This window comes from Sinocyclocheilus anshuiensis, unplaced genomic scaffold (assembly GCF_001515605.1).
Source record: "Sinocyclocheilus anshuiensis isolate Anshui unplaced genomic scaffold, SAMN03320099.WGS_v1.1 scaffold630, whole genome shotgun sequence".
In the NCBI taxonomy this organism is placed as follows: domain Eukaryota; kingdom Metazoa; phylum Chordata; class Actinopteri; order Cypriniformes; family Cyprinidae; genus Sinocyclocheilus; species Sinocyclocheilus anshuiensis.
Genome location: NW_015542353.1, coordinates 513070 through 535607, shown reverse-complemented (window position 1 = coordinate 535607; position 22538 = coordinate 513070). Strand labels below are relative to the sequence as shown.

Genomic DNA, 22538 nt, shown 5'->3' with positions numbered 1-22538 from the left:
TTCTTTATGCACCAAGAGCTTGTAACACTCCAAAGAGAAAGGAAAAATTTAAATTGCATCATATGACCCCTTTAAGTTTGTAAGAAATTAAAATTGTTTAATTTCTAATACAAATAGTAATTCAATCTACAATATAAATTGTATAACATGCGTTCATGTGATCATTCAATTTTATGCAATTATGTGCACGTTTCTTCATTCTATTTTTAAAAAATGTTAAGTTTTGTTACTGTCCCAATTTACCTGAACATGTCAGATAAATTGGGACAGTAGCATTCAGCTAAAGTGGGACACCCTAAATTAAAAGATAATACATTGCTTATTGTGAGGAAAACAACAACCAATATTCTTTCAGAAAGCATACCGGGGGATACAAGAGACTTTGAGAATTTGTTTAAAGCATAAATTGTGTTGGTAGAATTGATTTATTTGTATTTAAATCACAGTTTAAGAAAAAGTGTCCCACTTTTGCAGACGTCACCCTACTTCTTTCATTTTAGGTACCAAAGGAAATGGTAGGAAGAGGAAAAAATAGTTTGTAATTAGTGATCTCAAAACCTTATAAAAAAATTATAATTGTCAATATAAAAACCAATGTCGGTATTACAGAAGAATATTGTAATATACCTTTAATCAAATTCCTCAAAGCTACAGTGTGTGTGTGTGTGTGTGTGTGTAGGCTACTTGACAGATTTTCTCCTATGCTTTTCTCCCATTAGTTTCAATGCTGTGGGTTTGCAAAGCATGCTGGTAAATGTAGTCACCAGAAGCGTCAAAAATGGTGGACGTTCAGCCTCCGCCTTTCCGAACCCTGGACGATTTTCTGCTGGGTTCGGCCCGATTCTCGGTGCCTGATGTCCGTAACTTAGATCGGTGGAACAACCGGATCATTAACAACCTGCTGTATTACCAGTCCAACTATTTTGCCTCCGCCGTGGCATTTCTGCTTCTAGTCGGGTAAGGAAACACCACTGACGTGTTCGTTCATTCAGACCTATTCACTGCTCTTCTGTTACCCAAACGAGTAACAACACTTGTGTTGTGTTCTGTATGGAATGCCTTATTTAAATAGCCTCACAAATAATTATTTTATAATATGACTTAAATGGAAAAAATGGTTAAGCAGTTGTTGCATTAGAACATTTATGTATCTGTTTTGACTTTCAGTTTTAAGTGATAATGTAGTGTGTTTTAATGGCTTTGATAGGTATTTAAAAGACGTTGTTATCTCCCACTACCTGTACAGTTATGAAGCAGTAATCAAACAACCCTCATACCCATCCCATGTAAAGATAATATTAAAAATATATATATAAAAATGGTCAAGAATCATCACAAGAAATTGAATAAAATTTACAATAAACATATTTACAGTAAATAAAAACATATAAATATATATGTATATACAGAAAAAGTTATAAAGTTGTAAGATTATAGGTTAAAGTTTTACTACATGAGACTAAAAATGAAATAAGAATTAATAAAAACTTCATAGACAATTTAAGACAACAAAATGATTAAACATTTAATGAAAATATAAAAATACAAGATCACAATAACACAAAAGCTATATATAGAATTGTTTTATTCTTGTATATGTTGTTGTTAATTATTGTAAGTACTCTTAGGTAAGTGTTATTCTTTCTTATGATGATGCTGATTATCATGTTTTTATTTATTTTATATCTATTCTTCTTTTGTGCATCATGTAATTGTAACAGGTATTTCCAACCACTCCAGTTGATTGTTGGGGCAACCGTTGTGATCCTTCTGTTTTTGGGGTTTGTCTGGGCGGCTGAAAACAAGGCCGTAATCCGACGTTTCCGGAGGAATCATCCATCGCTGTCCCTCGCTGCAATTTTGGGCTCCAGCTACCTTCTTCTGTCTGTTTTCGGAGGGGTAGCTGTTTTCCTCTTTGGCATTGCCTTCCCTATTTTAAGTAAGTATTCTTTGTTGCCTCATAAGCTTTTTTTTGTCTGTGTCAGTATCCCATTAGATCATTGAATATTATTTTCACTTGTTTCTGTGCTGTTAATACTTTGCATAAATAATGAAATGATAGCTTGATCGGCTGTAGTCCTCTCTGACTTTTTCCTCCTCGCAGTGATCCTTATCCATGCTTCAGTGAGACTCCGAAACCTTAAGAATAAACTGGAGAATAAGCTGGAGAGTATAGGATTGAAGAGGACTCCTATGGGCCTGCTGCTGGAAGCACTGGGACAGGAACAAGAGGCTGGATCATAGCTGTGTTTACTATTACCTAACTGTGCTATCGCTCACCCCTTCTATCCTAGGAGCTTCTTGCGTATCCTAAAATGTATATGAAAACAGATATTGGCAAATCATGTATGGCATATTGCTAAAGTCTCAGAAATGCAGGAAGGGCCCAGTGGGCTGGATTAAATTATATTTAATCAGTATATGAAGGATTGCTAAAATTAAAGCAAAAGGTGGAATTACAGGATCAGGTGTGTATAACTATTAGGTGTCCAAATATAAAAACAGCAATATAACGCCTTGTAAATAGGATGTAGGTTAGAGTTATTCATTGCACATTTTACATGTGAGTAACAGTCCATTATTGCTCCATTCTATGGATTTAATAGTGCATACACTTTTATTCCATCCCTTAATGTATTTTATGTGAGGAACACTCGATTTTGTGAATTGTGTTTGAAGGATATCTGAAGACAGTGTCTTTTTTGCCAGTTCGTTACATGACCAAATATTATTTATACTGATTGATTTTTATTTCGTGTTATTTTATTTTCAACCAAGTTGTGCCATGCCGTAAGTTGTGTTTGCTCTCTTACAAAGTGCCAAGGTAAATACTTCTCAGTTATTGCAACACAAATTATTGACCAAGAAAATGCATCATGTTTCCATTTATGTGGATTGTGCATCACAAATTGGCATTGTTGGGGAAATGAACTGTAGTCATAGACATAATAATCTAATAAACAGGTGTTACAGAAGGTGTAACAGACCACAGGCTGATTAAAATGTCTGAGAAATGTAACACCACATATGCTCATTCTTACTTTATTTGAGTCATTTGGTTTAAGCCATTGCTTAAGTGTTCATTCCTTCAAAAAAATGAAGTAATTTGTGTTTCCTGCATATTCAATGTTTACAACGTCAGCTGCCTTGTATTTTCAGGAAATGCTCGTCCAGTGCAGTCAGTGGTTATAATAAATAAATAAACCTTCATATATCTGCAGCCTTTGTCTTTTCGTCTGGTACCTCTAGTGGCGCTGTGATCGTTAAAATGAATTTATACTATAGGAATGTGACTAGAGTTTCGTTTCATGTTTTGATCTGAGGAAAAGATAAACGGAACAAGTAGTTACTGAAAAAAAAACTGTAAACATATTTGGTTAACATGCTTCAAGGCGTCCAGAGTTGTCCTCGTGTCTCCACCTCCTTTTGAGAGGTTTCAGGGCAATCCCCGTTAACCGGCTCACATCAGTTAATCCTGAATTCACGGTTTAACTACAGATCTGCGTTCACGCGAGGATAGATTATACAGTCGTTTTCCTTAATGAGTGCTACACATAGAACAATCCACGTGTTTTTATTCGCATAAATATATTTAAGAAAAAAACATTTTGGTCTTAGGAGCGTGTTTGGAGTTGTGTGTTTTGAGTGCGGCGCGCGTGAGCTGTTTTACCTGTTTGCTCGCGACGAGGCTCAGCCCGATTGATACAGTTAATAGTTATGAAAGCTGTTGTAAGTTATTGTTTCATGTGAGTTCGTGCGAGTAAGCAGCAGACGGTGCTGAAGAAGTTGTGGACATGGATGCGGTACCGAAAGGTGAGTGATATAACTACACCTGCGCTGGAAACACCGTCAGTACAGTAGACAGGCATCACGCAGAACAACTAAAATAATAAACAGGTTATTGACAAATTACATTTTAAAGTTACAATATAGAAGTTAGCCCAAAAATATTTTAGGTGCAGTAACAATTTCTTCTAATTTTTAATTACATGTTTGCATTGGCAGTTCACACCCTTACATTTCTTGCAATAGATAGATGATTTAATAAACCCTTTGTAGCAATTGTAGTGTAATGTGTTGAGTTCGTAATGGGCATTGTGTTCTTGGAGTATCAAATACTAGCTGTTCTTTTCTCTTAGAACTAGGTCACTTAGTTCTGCCCGATCCCTTATACGGCTTCTTAAGTGTACTTAAGTATCTGTTGGCCACATCTGCCCTCTTTCTTTACTTAACATTTTTTATAAGGTTCTGCTGAATAGTGAATGCAAAATTTAAGACTCATATGTATGATTAACTAGTATGCAGTGTAGCTTGACTTATATGTCATTGTTTTTGAAGAGGCTGCCAGAACACTATTTTCGATGCATAATGGTTATTAAATATCATAGGCTCTGAACGTTGGAAACCGAGCACATAGGCCTAAATCTCACTGGATGCAATCTTGCCTTTATAGTTTAGCTTGAACACTTATTTTTGGTGTCACTTTTGTGTTTTGAGATGTGAGTTGATGTGATTACAGAGTTCACCCAAAAATGACATTTTTTAACTAACCCTAACACAAATGAAAATATTTGAATAATGTGCTGGTGCTGGTTTGTTGCTTGTCAGTTTTGTCGCACTTTAGTTTGGGGACCAATTCTCACTATTAACTAATTATTAACTACACCTTTTGCCACAATAAACTCCTAATTTACTGCTTATTAATAGCTGGTAAGATGATTGTTATGGTTAGATGAAGTTTGGGTATGAGGTAGGATTTAGGATTCTAAAATATGGTCATGCAGAATGAGGCATTGATATGTGCTTTATGAGTAATAAATAGCCAAAATGTGACCCTGGACCACAAAACCAGTCATAAGGGTCCATTTTTTGCATCATCCAAAAGCTGAATAAATAAACGTTTAATTGATTTACTTACTGTATGGTTTGTTACGACAGGACAATATTTGGCCGAGATACAACTATTTGAAAATCTGGAATCTGAGGGTGCAAAAAATCTAAATACTGAGAAAATCGCCTTTAAAGTCGTCCAAATTAAGTTCTTAGCAATGCATATTACTAATCAAAAATTAAGTTTAGATATATTTACGGTAGGAAATTTACAAAATATCTTCATGGGACATGATCTTTACTTAATACCCTAATGATTTTTGGCATAAAAGAAAAATGTATAATTTTGACCCATACAATGTATTGTTGGCTATTGCTACAAATATTCCCGTGCTACTTATGACTGGTTTTGTGGTCCAGGGTCACATATGCTTGTAATATGCATGCTAATAAGCAACTAGTTAATATTGAGAATTGGTTCGTAAACCAAAGTGCTACTGTCAGCTCTCATTCACTTTCCTTTTCTTTTTTTCTTTTTTTTTTTGTTCTACAGAAGAAAAAAATGATATGTGTTTGGAGAGATTTTCTTTTTTGAGTGAACTTATCCTTTAATATTTAAATTAAATGGAGATCATTTGTTGGAAACATAGTTTTAATAAGAAAACCCTTTATTTCAGATGGGGTCGGTTTGGCTGACCCCAGCAAGACGGACACACTCAACTCAACAGGTTCTGCAGGGCAAAGGAGAGCTGGAGGAGCCAAGAAGCACACACAAGCTAACAAATCAGCCCTGCGTGCACCCAGAGCTCTGTGCTGCCTGACTCTCAGCAACCCTATACGCATGGCAGCACTGGCCCTGGTGGAGTGGAAATATCCTTTTGCCCAAGTGTGTGTATGTGCAAACCTTGTGCATTCTCTTGTATGTTTTCAAGACAGTTGTTTCCTTTACCTAAGACCTTTAAGCCTTTTAATATATTCATTTTACTGGCCATCTTTGCCAACTGTGTTGCCCTTGGTGTGTCCAAACCATTTCCTGAAGACGATTCCAATGCCACCAACCACAATCTGGTGAGTGTGCATTGCCAACATTACCATGATCTGCCACAGTGAGTGAAAACTGATCGCCTCAGCAAAAAATACATCAAACCACATAATATAACTTTGCGCTCCACCCAAGCACATTCAGCTACTGACATACAGTATATATATATATATATAGAGAGAGAGAGAGAGAGAGCGAGAGAGAGTGAGTGATCTACAGCAAATAGAGGATGAGAAACACTTTCTGCTGATTTGTCCTAAATATCACAATGTGAGGAAAACATTTCTCCCCAGATTTGAAGCACTGATTCCATCATTTACTGAACTTAGTAGTGATACTGAGAAAATGCCCTTCATACTTGGAGAAGATGACAACACAGCTGCACTAGCTGCAAAATTTGTATTAGCCATTCACAATGTGAGGTGTTAAAGGAACACTCCACTATTTTTGAAAATAGGCTCATTGGCACAGTCCAGATGAAACACAATCAATTGATTGAGCTTGGATGTAAGCCTACATCTGACGACCAAGGTTGTTGTGTGATATCACCAAGACAGCATTTATTTAATCACAAACACAGTAAAAACTGTAATATTGTGAAATATTGTTCCAATTTGAAATAACTGTTTTTAATTTCAGTACATTTTAAAATATAATTTATTAATTAAAGCTGAATTTTCAGCAGCCATTACTCCAGTCTTCCACAGTTTAACCCAAATATTCAGATGTGAGTTTTGAGCAGTGTAGAGTAGCGCTTGTTGTTTGTCATTTCTCCGATCACAAATGCAGACATGGTTTGTCGCACACATTTTGAAATCTCATTGGTTCATAACCTTGAGCCACATAACTGCATGTTATCCAGCGATTTCGTGTTTAGTCAGACTTTTCACGTTGCACCAGGTTAGGACACAGCGTTGTTATGGAAAGTACTCAAAGGTTTCTACATGAGCCCTGGCTGAACAAAATGCCTGTAATAGATTTTTTTTAATGATCTATCTGTGAAACTGAGGGTATCCAATAAAAAGAAGGTTAGAGGGCTGCTCATGTTCGGTGCAACACTATAATTGCATTAGGCTTGAAGTTTGACTGACAGCTCTGAATACCAAACAGGATAAGAGTATTGACCATCTGTTTTCTCACTATGGCCGCTCGCTCATTGCCCTTACATGTGATCTACTCTGTGACTGCAAATTTAATATAGACATTAATGATTCCAACAAATCGTAATGCTTGTTGCTTTTAGATTGCGTCCGTGCTTCTGTTTCTATTTTTTGTCTGTTGTTTTTTTCTCACACAACACCATCCGTCTGGATTTAAGTTACACTCTATATAGAACTCTTTGCTCATATACTGACATTTCCAGATCAGCCGTGGTGTTGCACTGATGTCTGTTGAGTCAGTAGTGTCTGCAGCATATGGATGATTAGCTGGAATAATGTGTGGGATACCTAGAGCACCTTAAGCCTTTAGCTTTAGCTTAGTACTGAGTGGGTCAAGAGGGCAGAAAGCTAATGAGCTCAGCAATGTGTGTTAAGGGAAAGCAGGTGAAAGGGAGAGTGACTGTAATATTGTGAAATATTATTACAATTTAAAATAACTGTTTTCAGTTTGAATATATTGTAAAGTATAATTTATTCCTGTGACGCAAAGCTGAATTTTCAGCATTATTACTCCAGTCTTAAGTGTCACATGATCCTTCATGTGATATATACACATGATATATACTGTATGTATATATCTTTATCTTTATATATGTATATATCTATATCTTTATATATATATATATATATATATATATATAAATTTTTGGAACCTGTGACTTCTTCAGGATTCCTTGATGAATAAAAAGTTAATAAGAACAGTATTTATTCAAAATAGAAATCTTCTGTTACAATATACACTACCGTTCAAAAGATTGGGGTCAGTAAGGTTTTTCTTTCTTTTTTTGAAAGAAATTAAAACTGTTCTTCAGCAAGAATGTGTTAAATTGATAAAAAGTGATAGTAAAGACTTATATCATTGGAAAAGATTTATATTTAAAATAAATGCTGTTCTTTTTAACTTTTTATTAATCAATGAATCCTGAAAAACGTATTATAGGTTCCAAAAAATATTAAGCAGCACCACAACAGTTTCCAACAATGATAAAAATCAGCATATTATAAAGTTTCCGGAAGGATTTTGTACACTAAACACTGAAGAAATGGCTGGAGTAATAGCTGATGAAAATTGAGCTTTGAATCACAGAAATAAATTATATTTTGAAGTATATTAAAATAGAAAACAGTCATTTTAAATTGTAAAAATACTGCACAATATTGTTGTTGTTTTTTTCTGTGTTTTTGATCAAATAAATGTAGCATTGGTGCGCATAAGAGACTTCTTTAAAAAACATGAAAAATCTTACCGATCCCAAACTTTAATATTTATCAGTTATTTGGCACAACATGATACAGCAATTGTTTAAAAGTAGTAAAACTATTGATTTCAGCTCAGTCATAGATATTCTATTTCTCTTGTACTTACTACCTTAATTATTCCTAGGAACAAGTGGAGTATGTGTTTCTGGTCATTTTCACCATCGAAACATTCACAAAGATTCTGGCGTATGGTCTGGTCATGCATCCCAGCGCCTACATCCGCAGCGGCTGGAACTTGCTGGATTTTGTCATTGTCATTGTCGGGTATGTGTGAGGTTACTTCAGATATACTTCCAAATTCAAGTCACATTAAATTTATTTGTATAGTTCTTTTCACAATACTCATCGTTTCAAAGCAGATTTACAGAAAATCATGACCTTTATGTTTATGATCTCTTCATGTCCTAGAGTTGCATTTAGCAGATTAGGGCGGGACAATAATATAGCAGTTGAGATATGCTATATATTATATATTGCTTTATGTGAATTTACTGTATATATTTGGGTAAAGTTGGACATACTTGTAAATGCAACTTTATATAAAGACTTTAATTTCATTTAATTAATTTTTTTATTTTCAATTTTTTATTTATTTAATTGGTTTATTCAAGACAGAGTTGAAGGCTACATGATGTACTTAACTGACAGTAGAGCTCACCAGGTTTGTGTGCTCCATTTGCAGTCTTTTCAGCGTTTTAGCTGAGATGGGAGAGCACAAACCAGGAGAGGCCCATCACGCTGCAGGTAAACCAGGAGGTCTGGATGTCAAAGCGCTGAGAGCTTTCAGAGTACTGCGACCCCTGCGGCTCGTGTCCGGTGTGCCGAGTAAGTGTGTGTTCATGTGTTCTTCTTCTGACTGTATATTTGCACACAAAGTGCTGGCTGAGTCTAATTCCCACATCTACGGTGATTGTGATTCAGGCTGTGATGTGTGCAGGTCTGCAGATTGTGTTGAACTCCATCATGAAGGCCATGGTGCCTCTGCTCCACATCGGTCTGCTGGTCATGTTTGTCATCATCATTTACGCCATCATTGGGCTGGAGCTCTTCATAGGCAGGATGCACAAGACCTGCTACTATGTAGGGACAGGTGAGAAATGCAAACACAGACTGCAATGCCACTCTAGTTGCATTTAAAAGGGCACAGTTGTTCTCCCAAAAAATACAATTCTGTCATGGTTCACTGACCCTCATTGTAGTTCCAAACCCAACATACATCAACATACGATATGATCATCATACGTACATACACCTATAAGCTTAAATTAAATCTGCTCATCATATAAAGTGATCATATCTCTCTTCACACATTTAAATGCATTTTATGACATCTTATAACATTTTTGGATCTTTTAAATTTTGGTTACCTGTACTTTCAATACAGGTGCAGAAACCTCTCAGGTTTCATTCAAAATATCTCAACATTTGTTTTGAAAATGAACCAAAGTCTTGCGGGTTTGGAACGACATCAGGGTGAATACATAATGACAGAATTAATTTTTTTTTGGTGGACTATCCCTTAAATGGAAGTTTGTTCACTGGTAGTTGTAGTATAAAGCTTACTAAATTGTGTTTGTTTTCATGTAAAAAGATCTAATGGTGGACGATGATCCAACACCATGTGCTTTTGCTGGTAACGGTCGTTTCTGTGTGGGGAACAACACCGTGTGTCAGGGAGGATGGGAGGGACCCAATGGAGGCATCACCAACTTTGACAACATCTTCTTTGCCATGCTGACTGTATTTCAGTGCATTACTATGGAGGGCTGGACTGATGTGCTCTACTGGGTATGGCCTGATCTCCATATTTCACTCTTAATTTTTTAAGCTAGTTGCTAATGTTACACAAGCAGGATCATTTATTGGAATTAAAATTGATGATTATTTGAGCTTCTTTCTGATTTATGCCATATTAAATCAGCTCAAAAATGTGCTAATTATACACATATATTATAAATATATTTATATATTTGAAAGATTTGCTAATTATGAATATATATTATAAATATATATCTATATACTAATAATAATAAAATGAATAAATAATAATAATAAATAAACAGAAATTAAATAAACATAATAAAAAAATAATTTATTTAAATAAATACATTTGTTTCCATCTATCTATCTATCTATCTATCTATCTATCTATCTATCTGTGTGTGTGTGTGAGAGAGAGATTTTTGATATCATCAGACCAAAACACATTTTACATGCTTACATTGAATCTGAGTCTGCCAGAACACCAGTAAATGTTTACATCAGAAAATAATTTCAATTCATCCCTTCATTTTTTATTAAAAACAAAAATGTAAAAAGCACTTAAAATTAAAGTAAGCGAGGCCAGTCAATAAATGTCAAAATTAATTAATAAATGTCAGACTGTCTTTAGCCTAAATATTATGACTAATGTGATACAATCTGTGTTGGTTTATTATATAATTTTTCTTAATTATAATATTTTAAATTACCATATTTTTCAGTTTTCATTTTAATTTTAGGATAAATTTATAGTAATTTTGTTATGTGCTCTTATCATTTTCATTAGTTTTTTTAGAATTCTATTTAGCTTTATTTTTATTTGTTTTATTTTTAATCATTTTAGTACCTCAACTTAAATTAATTTTCAGTTAGTTGCCAAGGCAACATTTCTAATTTCCACTTTTTTGTTGATTGATTGTCTTTTTTTTAATGTTACATTCATATTTTTATTATACTCTCTTTTATGTAACAATAACAGCACTACATAGAATTACTTCCTAACCTTGACTGTTTACAGTTAAATCCAACCTATGCCACTCAAAAAACACTTGACAGCATATAACATCTTATTGTTTTTTTTTTCTCGCATCTGCAATGTTTCTCTCAGATTAATGATTCCATCGGGTTTGAGCTGCCTTGGATTTATTTTGTGTCTCTGGTAATTTTTGGATCTTTCTTTGTCCTCAATCTTGTGTTGGGTGTGTTGAGCGGGTAAGTGACTCCAGCCCTGATCCCTTTTAAGCCTTTTAACTCATATATATGGTTTTTTAATAGTCTAGTGTAATATGGTAAATGGTTTTTATTGTTGACTGATGGTGAAAATGAAAAGCTCTTAAGGGTAAGGGCGACTTGTGATATCATTTGTTGGGCGTTATTGTACATATTGAAATGCGTGTGTCTCTTTCACATCACAGTGAGTTCTCTAAAGAGAGAGAGAAGGCTGTGTGTCGCGGTGAGCTGCAGGAGGCCCAGGAGAAACAGCAGATGGAGGAGGACATGATCGGATATATGGACTGGCTCATTGAAGCAGAGGACATGGATGAGGATGGAAATAAACGTAATATAAGCTTTATTTAGCATTCCTTTTTACAGTATGATCACACAATCAAAACAGACAGTGACCGCATAAATTATAAATAAATACTTTTGCCCAATGAAGATGACAGAATGTCACATGATTGATGATAAAATGCCCACCCGTGTGAAAAAGCAGTACATTTTTGCATACTTTTAAAAAAGTATAAAGAAATAATATACTTTAAAAGAATATACTTAATGTTTTTTTAGACACTTAATTGCATGTTAATTGCAATTACATGAAAATGTTTTATAGTTTAAAAGTATATTAAATGTAATTAGCTGACCCGGCAGGACTGGGCCCTTTATATGTAATTTCATAATTACTTCTATTGAAACTGTTAAATGTACTGACAAGCATTTAATGGTAAACTAAAATATACTTGTATGTCATTTCTATTTAACCTTTTTTAAATGTGTATTTAAAAAGTACTAAAAATTAGAAACATAATCATGAAAGTGGACTCTCTTTAAGTATGCTTACAGTTTTATAACATTTATATTATCTGCAAGTACAGTCACTTAAAAAAATTATATATGCTTTTAAGATTTGAAGTGCAATATCAAAAACACATTCAATGCAGTTGCGTGCTTTTCATTTTGTATTTGTTTTTTGTTTTTGTGGTGTAAATGGCAGGTGCTGTGGTGGCTAAGAAAAAGATGATGAAAAAATATGGCTGGTACAAACACAGTGAAGATGGAGGTACTGAACACAGTTTCACTCTGATATTTAAATGTATTGCATATCAAACTACAAAACTACATAATTTGATTTATTTTTGAATTATACATTCAGTCCTTTCTTTTTTATGCAGAATCGGATTCAGACTCTGAGTTTGAAGCGTTCCTGGATGATGACAACGGCTGCTGTGCATCTATTATGTAAGTACAACATTTACACTGCTAAATAATCTATTATAAAGGATTAAACACCAGAACTTTGATTAATCTAAATTATTTTATGTTTCTCAGGGCACGACTGATGGGTATAAGTTTCTGGTAGGTGTTTATTTGTTGACCAGAACCCCAAAATTTTTTCTCTTCATTTCTGACATATTTTCCTTTGTTTAAAGTTTTATATTTAAAGTCCATTAATACTTGCTGCTTCTTTTCTTTCTCAGTGAGCAGCTGTACCACTTAAATCTGGTCATCAGGAAGAACTGCCGTGTGGCTGTCAAATCCACCAATTTCTACTGGCTGGTGCTGCTGCTGGTATCCTTCTGGCTCTGTTTACGCTGGAGATGCTGATGAAGATCTACAGCTTCGGCTTTCAGATCTACTTCATGGCGCTCTTCAATCGTTTCGATTGTTTCGTGGTTTGTGGTGGGATTCTGGAGACGGTGCTGGTGGAGATGGACGTGATCCCACCCATCGGGATCTCTGTGCTGCGCTGCGTCCGTCTGCTCCGTATCTTCAAAGTCACAAGGTGATTGAGCTCATAAGTGTTTCCAGATCTTTGAGATTCATCGTGCAGAGTTGTGGACTCGTGTCGCATGACTCGGACTTGACTCGGACTTGAGTTCCAAATTTGAGGACTTGACTCGACATAATCAAAGAAGACTTGCGACTCGACTTGAGGCTTGACTTGGACTTGAGCCCTGTGACTTGGAAAGTCTTTATGGCCTACCTTCTAAAAAAAACTTTGTGAGTTGTGATCAATATAGGCTGGATGAAGCGTACGGTCACACTGGTATGATTAGCGCAGCTTTTTGCACTGAGCCAGAGAGGGACTCACTCATATTTCAACCACATAATGTTTAGGCTATTCAATGTTTTAGACTTTTAAAATACACATAATCACTATAAACCAGTTATATTAATATTAATAATAATAATAAGAAGAAACGCCGATGTATATGGAAACGGCAGTAATAATAGGCTAAATCTTTCAAACAATTTTTTTTTTCATGTCAAATGCATATTGTATGTAGCCTACCTATAAAGTTCACTCTATATATCTTATTTGCCAGTCACTCACTTTCATGTCTTTCAGAAGAAATGGACGAATTCACGTGTTGTAAATCCAACTGGCTCTTACTACATGGTAGCGCACATATAGCCCCTAAACTAAGCCATCAGCTGTGACCATTATAAACTTGTTTAAAACACAAAATACATTTACTTAAATATATTTGAGAATCTGTGTTCTGGCATGAATAATTTTGCATGCCTCTTTTCTTAAACCTACTATAGTGAACAGTGTGCTGTCGGACATGTTCGGTTTACTTGTGGCCAAGAGATATAACTTGTAAACTCGACATATTAACTCTACCAACCCCTAGGATTATTAAAATATTAACATTTTATTTTGAATGAAGAATAACATAAAGACAAACATAAAACATTTAACATAAAAGTGCAGCATCATTATTATAACTAAGCTTATTGTGCTCATCTCCGTGACAGCATAAAATTTGAATAATTTGTTATTATCAATATTTGTTGAAGGAATAGCCTATATAAGAACATAAAATAGGCTAATATAGAGCTGTAAGAAAACACATCATCCAATCCATCTTTTAAACCCATTCACTGATGGTTTCTTATTTTTATTTAACATTTATATATATTATAACTATTATTATATATTTACTTCTCCGCTTCATTTCATGTAGGCCTATCTCGTTGCCCAATAATTAACGTTCTGTATCGACGTATCTGTTTAAGACTTAAAGTACCATAAATGTTTTGTAAATACTATAAATGCTAATCAATCATGTCAATAAAGCTATGTGTATTTCTGTAGACCTACATCAGTAGGTGGCCATAAATCAGTGTCTGTTTTACGTATTAGCAAGTTATTAAATATTTGACTCAGTGGATTCATAAAAATCACTGAATTGTTTACAAATGAAACAGTGTACTTAAAAGAAATGGTCTATTCACTTAGGCCTACGATTTGTTCACAAACAATGATTCAGTCCTCAACGAAACACCACTAATTATTATATCTTTATAATTATACTTACTATAGACTATTAATGACTTTAAATTAACTGTAGTATTAATTAATACAGAGACACTATTTTGGGCAAACAGCACTAATGACTTGTTTAGGACTTGAAGCTTAAAGTTGAGGACTTGCAACTCGACTTGGGACTTGTCTGTCTTGACTCGGGACTCGACTCAAATGAATGCAAAGTCTCGAGACTTACTTGTGACTTGCAAAATAATGACTTGGCCCCACTTCTGTCATTGTGAGATTTGCTACGCCTACATCCTTCGTCATCCGCTGGAACGTCTGATTGTATTTGTCTGAAAGATGAAAGTCATATAATTAACCTGTAATGGATTTTAGATTTTATTAAAAATGGGAAATTTAAGGAGTCACTGCACATGCTGAATTTGTTTCATGGTTCCTTTAGACACTGGGCTGCCCTGTCAGACCTGGTGAGCTCTTTGCTGAACTCTATGAAGGCCATTTGCTCCCTGCTGCTGCTGCTCTTCCTCTTTCTCATCATCTTCGCTCTCCTGGGCATGCAGCTCTTTGGTGGAAAGTTCAACTTTGATGAGACTCAAATGAAAAGAAGCACCTTTGACACTTTTCCATCTGCCCTGCTCACCTGTTTCCAGGTAACTGCCTCTGTTACTAAGCAGTCATTTTTTACAGTGATTTTCTAATATTTAACTCCTCATCTAAGCTCCTAAAAGCTGTGGAAAATAAAGGTATCTCTTGTGAAAATGAAGTACACTTTAGCATACTTTTAAAAAGAGTATATTTTACAGAATTAATATGCTTAAGCAGTTGAATTACTGAAATAAATGAACTTTTCCACGACATTCTAATTTACTGAGATGCACCTGTATGTACATTCTTGTCATGTCTATTGAAACTTGTACTGTATGTCGTGTATTTAAATATATTTGTATTTACATGATGAAGTAGCAATTTAGTACATTTACAATATATTACATTTAAATGTAATATCAAATAACACGCTATGGCTAAAATTATAATGTGCTTCAGTATGTTTGCATCAAAGTAAGTGCGCTTCTTTAAAGCATGAAAAATTATTATTAAAACATAATGATTTAAAAGGTTCTTTAATGTAAATCCTTTATTTTGACATTATTACAAAGTGCACTTTTTAAGTGCGTTAAGAAACATTCACGAAAGTGTTTCTCTTTAAGTACACTTAAGTGGCCTTTTATTTAATGAATATTATATTATCTGCAATCTACAGATTATGTAGGAAGTGGCTTTTTTTGTCATCCTACTCCTAAAACAAGGATTATTTTATTAGTAATAACTTTGAAGATGATTCTTTACAGTGCATCTTTATTACACTATACAAATTATTAAGAGCTTGAGAAAAGATTCAGAATACAGTAGTTTACTGAATTGAGAGATGTAAACTGAAGCTCTTTCTTATGTAGATCCTAACAGGAGAGGACTGGAACTCCGTCATGTATGATGGCATCATGGCGTATGGTGGACCAGTGTTTCCCAATATGATTGTCTCTATTTACTTTGTCATTCTTTTCGTCTGTGGTAACTGTATCTTTTCAGTATGTATAAAATACATTTGATGATCTATAAGCTCCATATTTTCATATTGATTAACCTTTCCATTTGGCTGTTCTTGTATCTGGAGTCTTGTTTCTGGCCCTTGACTTTGTCATCCAGATATCTTGCTGAATGTCTTCTTGGCTATCGCTGTGGACAACTTAGCCGGAGATGGTGGCAAAAAGAAAAAAGAGTAGGCAACACACACACACACACACAGGACAGAAGCCAAATTTGCACATCCTTGCTATTGTCCTGCATTCACAGGCACAGAGCTCAATCTGTTCGTTCTGTTTTAAAGAGAGAGAAAAGAAGAGGAGGAGGAATGGGAGGATGATGAAGAAAGAGAGGAAGACGAAGCTGGAGTAAGAACCCTGCTCTGTCTTTCTCTCTGCTAAAGGCATTTGTGACACATTTAAAGGAATAGTTCACCCAAAAATGAACATTTACTCAGCCTCAGGCCATCCAAGATGTAGATGAGTTTGTTTCATCATGAGAACAGATTTGGAGAAATGTAGCATTACATCACTTGCTCACCAATGGATCCTCTACAGTGAATGGGTGCCATTAGAATGAGAGTCCAAACAGCTGATAAAAACATCACAATAATCCACAAGTAACCACACAGATTTTGTCATCTTTTTTCCATACTACTGGAGTAGTGTGGATTATTGTGATATTTTATTGTGATGTGCCGTTCATTCTAACGGCACCCATTCACTGCAGAGGAGTCATTGGTGAGCAAGTGATGCAATGCTGCATTTCTCCAAATCTGTTCTCATGGTGAAACAAACTCATCTACATCTTGGATGTCGTGAGAGAGAATACATTTTCAGGAAATTTTCACTTTTGGGAGAACTATGCCTTTAACCTTTAAATGTGATGTATTTCAGAATATAACAGAATATTTAGCAGGAAATAATGTGGAGCAGGATTTGGTTTTTCAGTATTTGATTGGGTTGTGAAGATATTATTGGTTAATAATTAATATTAATGTATTTTTAGTACAAAAGGTAAAGGTTATCATATTTTGATGAATGAAAAAACATGGTTTTATATAATGTGCACTGATTGATCATGGATTATATGATCAAAGACCTTTATTGAACCATTTCCATTTGACTGAGGATTTCTATATGATCTGTTGATTATAACTTATTTCAGTTATCCACGTTGAATTTCTATGATCGTTCTTGCCATATTATTCTTTATATGTTTCTTGTTCTTAATTTGTTTAGAATGATATGGACGATTGGGACGAGAACGAAGAGTTGAGAGCAATTGAAGGGCTTGAGGGTAAATTCTGTACAGTCCTATTCTTTATATTCGCATTCATTATAAATATATGAGAATTAATTTAATGACATTTTTTTTTTTTAAATCTTCATGTTCTTTAAAGGTATAGGCACTCCCATGAAAGTCGAAAGTTTTCAACCCAAAGAAAAAATTGTACCTATTCCTGATGGAAGTTCCTTTTTCATCCTTGGAAAGAAAAACTGGTAGGTTTAAAAAAAATGGTACAAATGATAGTTACTAATAATGATCATTTTTTCTTATCTCCGACCTGAAATTGACCATGCTAATATTCACAGTCTCAGAGTCGCCTGCCACAACCTTATTCATCATCAATACTTCACCAACTTCATCCTCATCTTCATCATATTCAGTAGTTTTTCATTGGCTGCTGAAGACCCAATCAAAACTCATTCTGTCAGGAATGTTGTAAGTTCATGCACCTCTAGAATAGAGGACTAGACCAGAGCGCTTGAGGGCCAGCCTGTGTGCAGATCTTTCAGTGTCCCTATTGTAGTGTCCCTAAAATATGTGAACAAAATTATTAGTATATCATTTTACAATTCTGAAAAACTAACTGGCCCTGTAAAATTAGCATTTGATGGTCTTAAAACAGTGATAGATCCTGCTGGTTGTGTTCCTGTTGAATGGCTTTTCTCAACAGGACTGTGGTTCCCAAACCCCCAAGCTCCATCCCTTGTGCATTATAGAGATTAAACTAGTCTTAAAGCACAATCTCTAGTTTGAAAAAAAGGCTAAAACCAGATATGTGGATGAATCCCTTGAAGACCTTAATATTTCACCCCAAAGTCAATTATATTTTACATAAAGAAAATTAAGATTTCTTTTACATTGTGAAATTATTTTCATGTAAGAACCAATTTAATATTCACATTTATTACTTTAATACACAATCATTTCATTTTTAATATAATAACTAAATAATTTATTTAATTTTATAATTGTAATATTTTTTTTTTAATCAGCTAATATTATCACTAAGTATGTTTACAGTTTTTGAATTACAATTTAAATAATGTGTATTTTTCATCTTAATGTTTTTTTCTATGCAAACTATTTTATTTGGGGTGAAATATGACATGGACTCATGAGATTGACCAGGTGACATGAGATTGATCGCTGTTTTTATGTCTTATGATAGATGCTGGGCTATGCTGATTACGTCTTTACCACCGTCTTCACTATTGAGATCATGTTGAAGGTAAACTATTGATCCTCCTGCACAAAAAAAAAAGTCACTCTTTATGCTTCAAACTGATTTTTATCTTTTTTACATGTCTAATAATGGGCAGGGGTATTATTGTTAACTAAAACTAAAAACTAAAATTATTAAATAACATTTTTGTACATTAAAATAAAGGTGAAATAAAATAAAATATAAATATTAGATGGAAATCATACACTAAACTAAAAGTAGAAATGTTGCATTGGCAACTAACTAAAATAAGTTTAGGTTGAAGCACAAAAAAAAAAAAAGACTAAAAATTCAAATAAAAACCAACAAAAAACTAAAACCTTATTCAAAGTAAAATATTAATAACTTTAGTAGCACAAAAATAATACTAAATTAAGGTAAAAAATGACCTTAAAATAAGGTTTTGAGCTGTGACAAGGGATTGGTCGTGCAAAATCATCAGAGGTTTGTGAACATGGAGTTTAAGCTTTTGCTTCATTTTGAATGTGCACATTAATGAAAATGTGTGTCGTGTGTTGCTCAGATGACTGTGTATGGAGCTTTCCTTCATCAAGGTTCCTTCTGCAGAAACGCCTTCAACCTCCTGGACCTTCTGGTCGTCAGCGTGTCCCTCACCTCTTTCTTTTTGCAGTAAGTGTTCATCTATCACTCAGTTCAGTTATTCATTGATTCATTCACTTATTTGTTGTCATTTCTGTATTTAGTTCTAGTGCCATTTCTGTGGTGAAGATTCTTCGAGTATTGCGAGTGCTCAGGCCTCTCCGAGCCATCAACAGAGCAAAGGGACTCAAGGTACAAACTCACGATGCATTTTTCCATGCTAACATCCTGATATATCATCAGTCCTGATATATTGAAATGAAATTGATATTGTGATTAATGTGATTATCAAATGTGAACCAAGTCACTCAGTAATGTAGAAACACTGTATCATGAGCCACTCTCATGTAAAGGAAGGAACACGGTGCTGTGAATCTCTCTGAAACCAGCAGCACATTTATTTTATTATTTTATTTACTTGCCAAAAAAAACACCATAATAAAGATCAGACATTAGAAAATACATATTAATATTGTAATTTTACAGTTCTGCTATATTTATTTAAATACTTTTTTTTACAAAAATATATATAAATATATAGTATAATACTAATATTACAATGTATGAAATTAAAATAAAATGTTTATTCAATAATAATCACAATAAAAATTGCACACATGTAAATGAACACACTGCCATACATGTCTCTAAACCCGCAGTGCATTTATTTTTTTTCCAGAAAATAAAAAAAAGACAAAAGCTTGATGATTTGAAAATGAAGATGGTAAGATGTAAATATTCTACTGCTGTACTTAACACTAAGTTAGGGACCAATTCTCACTATTAACTAGTTGCTTATTAGCATGCACATTATTAGCACACTGGCTGTTTATTAGTACTTAAGAACTACCTTTCTAATAAGCAGCAAATCAGGAGGAATTTGATAGTTATTTAATAGGACAAATTGGTCCCCAAACTAAAGTGTGACCCGGCTGTACTATATTTTTTAAACCATTTTTTATTTTACAGTTTAATAACAACATTACTCTATATTTCTTATTTTGTTTAATATTTTAATTTAAACTGGAACTGGAAGTGGATTTTTTAAAAACCTTTATGCTTACTACAATTTGACCAGTTTTCCCAAATAGTTCAGGATGGTTCACATTTAAAACAAAGTCTCTAGAGTAAAAAGTCATTTTCAGGTTTTTAAAATGATTTTATAATTTTATAATTAAATTATTTTATTAATAAATAATGTAAAATGATTTTATATAAACTCATATAAATTCTAAATTACTGGGTTAGGGTTGCACTGTATTTTATGTATAACCATTTTTATTTTTAACTGATTTAATTCCTTTTAAATCAATTTTTAAATCATTTTTACATTCCTTGTTTTATTGTTGTGATTATGTTTTTTTTAATGATAATTATTTTAATTCCTTTTATATGTGAAGCACTTTGAATTACCATTGTATTTTGCCTTGCCTTGCCTAGGACGCCTACAAAATACCCTCGTTCAATTTAGAATGATTCTTTCTATGATTCTTATATTTTTCATATCACAGTGTATGTATAGCAGAAAACAAAATATTGCAATGTCATTTTTCCCCCATTTTTCTGCAGCCCGAAATACCACAATGTTCATTATTTCCAGTTATGTTCATTCATAACCTTCAATGAGTGTTGCTGTTTGTGTCTTCAGAGCGTGATTCAGTGTGTGTTCGTGGCCATCCGCACTATTGGCAACATCCTCATCGTCACCACTCTCCTCCAGTTCATGTTCGCTTGTATCGGTGTGCAGCTTTTCAAGGTACATAAAGTCAACCTGAAATCAAAATTGACACAGTTTACTTTCTTAATGCATCAAGTCCTTCTGAGAAGACTTTCCTTTTAGGTTGACATCGCCTAGTTTTCGCAACTACTAGTTAATGTTGTTAACCAGTAGCCATATAAAGCTATTTTTCAATAGTTAGATGAGTATTTTCTTGCTGGTTAACATAAATGTAATCCCTTTTGCAGGGCCGGTTCTACAGATGCACGGATGAGGCGAAACATACGCCTGAAGAGTGCAAGTATGTTGTTTGGTCATAAATGAGTTGTTTGATTTGCACTCACAGTGACTCACCAGGGCTCCAGACTCATTCTTCCCACTGGTCGCTCTTTTGCAACTAACTTTCTCAGCTGGTCGCACGAGTACATGATTTGGTCGCAGTATTTATTATTTTTTTTTTGCGCTACAACATGGGATTATTCAATGCATGCTGATGAACTTTATCATAGTTTATAGTTACATGGAAACGAAAGTGGTTAACATTCAACCCGTTCTTTATCATCAGTAGTATTATATTATTTCTCTTTTGCTGTGTTAAGCCACGGGCTTCGGATGCTTTCACTTTCGAATTCGCGATCTTGTTGTCACTGTTTTGCTTAAATACATCTACACAACTTTCGTTTTTTTAAGACTAAAACAAAAGATGGATTCATTGTTATTCTTAATTAAAAAGCACAACAACAATAAATCAGTAAGATACAATGACAAACTAGCATATAAAACGTTCATTAACAAAAACAAATAAGATGAGGCATGGCACACACCACATGCTGTATTATATACCGACTAATAAATTACAGAACGTTTAGCAAACACTGAGGAATCAAATAAATAAATAAAAGAGAGCCTCCATAGCGTAATGTGAGGTAAACAGCAAAGATAAGTTTTTCAAAAATGAAAACAAAAAGAAAAGTAAAACTAACGATGACAGTCCTTGCTTGTATTGTTTGTTTTTTTTCCCACAAGAATACCAGCATGTTCACCTTCTCTGGTTTAAGAAGCGGGCTTTTACTTGACTTTCGCTTGAAAACCTTCCATCGTTTCCTCAATATGCACGTCATTTTTGCTGCGTGCACCTTCGCGCTCGTGCTGACGCGGTGAGTATAGCCTACTCTCTAAGCGCTGTTTCGTTATGCGTTCAGTTTCGTTTGCCGTTTGATGTTTCTTATATATGCAACAGAAATTGCAGCGCTTATGAGTTGACCAATGCGGTGGTCACGCCAGTGCGACCGCACACAAAATTTAGTCGCACAAGCAGAAAAAATCAGTTTCTGGTCGCAGTCTGGAGCCCTGCTCACTGGGTTGTTTTCTAAAACTTGTGTGTGTGATTGTTTAGGGGCACGTTTGTGGTGTTCAAAGATGGTGATATGAACCATCCAATGGTGAGGGAGAGAGTTTGGGAGAACAGCGACTTTAACTTTGACAACGTGCTGATGGGGATGCTGGCGCTCTTCACCGTCTCCACGTTTGAGGGCTGGCCACAGTGAGCGAGAAAAACCACTCAACACAACAAC

At 34.5% G+C, this 22538-nt stretch overlaps 1 protein-coding gene and 1 pseudogene across 2 annotated transcripts; both read left to right on the top strand.

Moving 5' to 3' along the window:
- Nucleotides 1-739: 739 nt before the first annotated feature.
- LOC107691574 (PRA1 family protein 3-like) lies at nucleotides 740-3199 on the top strand. Of its 2 annotated transcripts, none has more exons than XM_016490232.1 (3): nucleotides 740-957; nucleotides 1722-1939; nucleotides 2105-3199. In XM_016490232.1, exons 1-3 carry the CDS (start codon nucleotides 779-781, stop codon nucleotides 2242-2244), a joined length of 537 nt encoding a protein of 178 aa, XP_016345718.1. In that variant the 5' UTR covers nucleotides 740-778; the 3' UTR covers nucleotides 2245-3199. The 2 variants fall into 2 exon arrangements, with proteins under 2 accessions (XP_016345718.1, XP_016345717.1); XM_016490231.1 differs by having other exon boundaries at nucleotides 2078-3199.
- Nucleotides 3200-3794: 595 nt separating this feature from the next.
- Nucleotides 3795-22538, top strand: part of LOC107691585 (voltage-dependent L-type calcium channel subunit alpha-1F-like) — a 38832-nt pseudogene continuing 20088 nt past the window's right edge.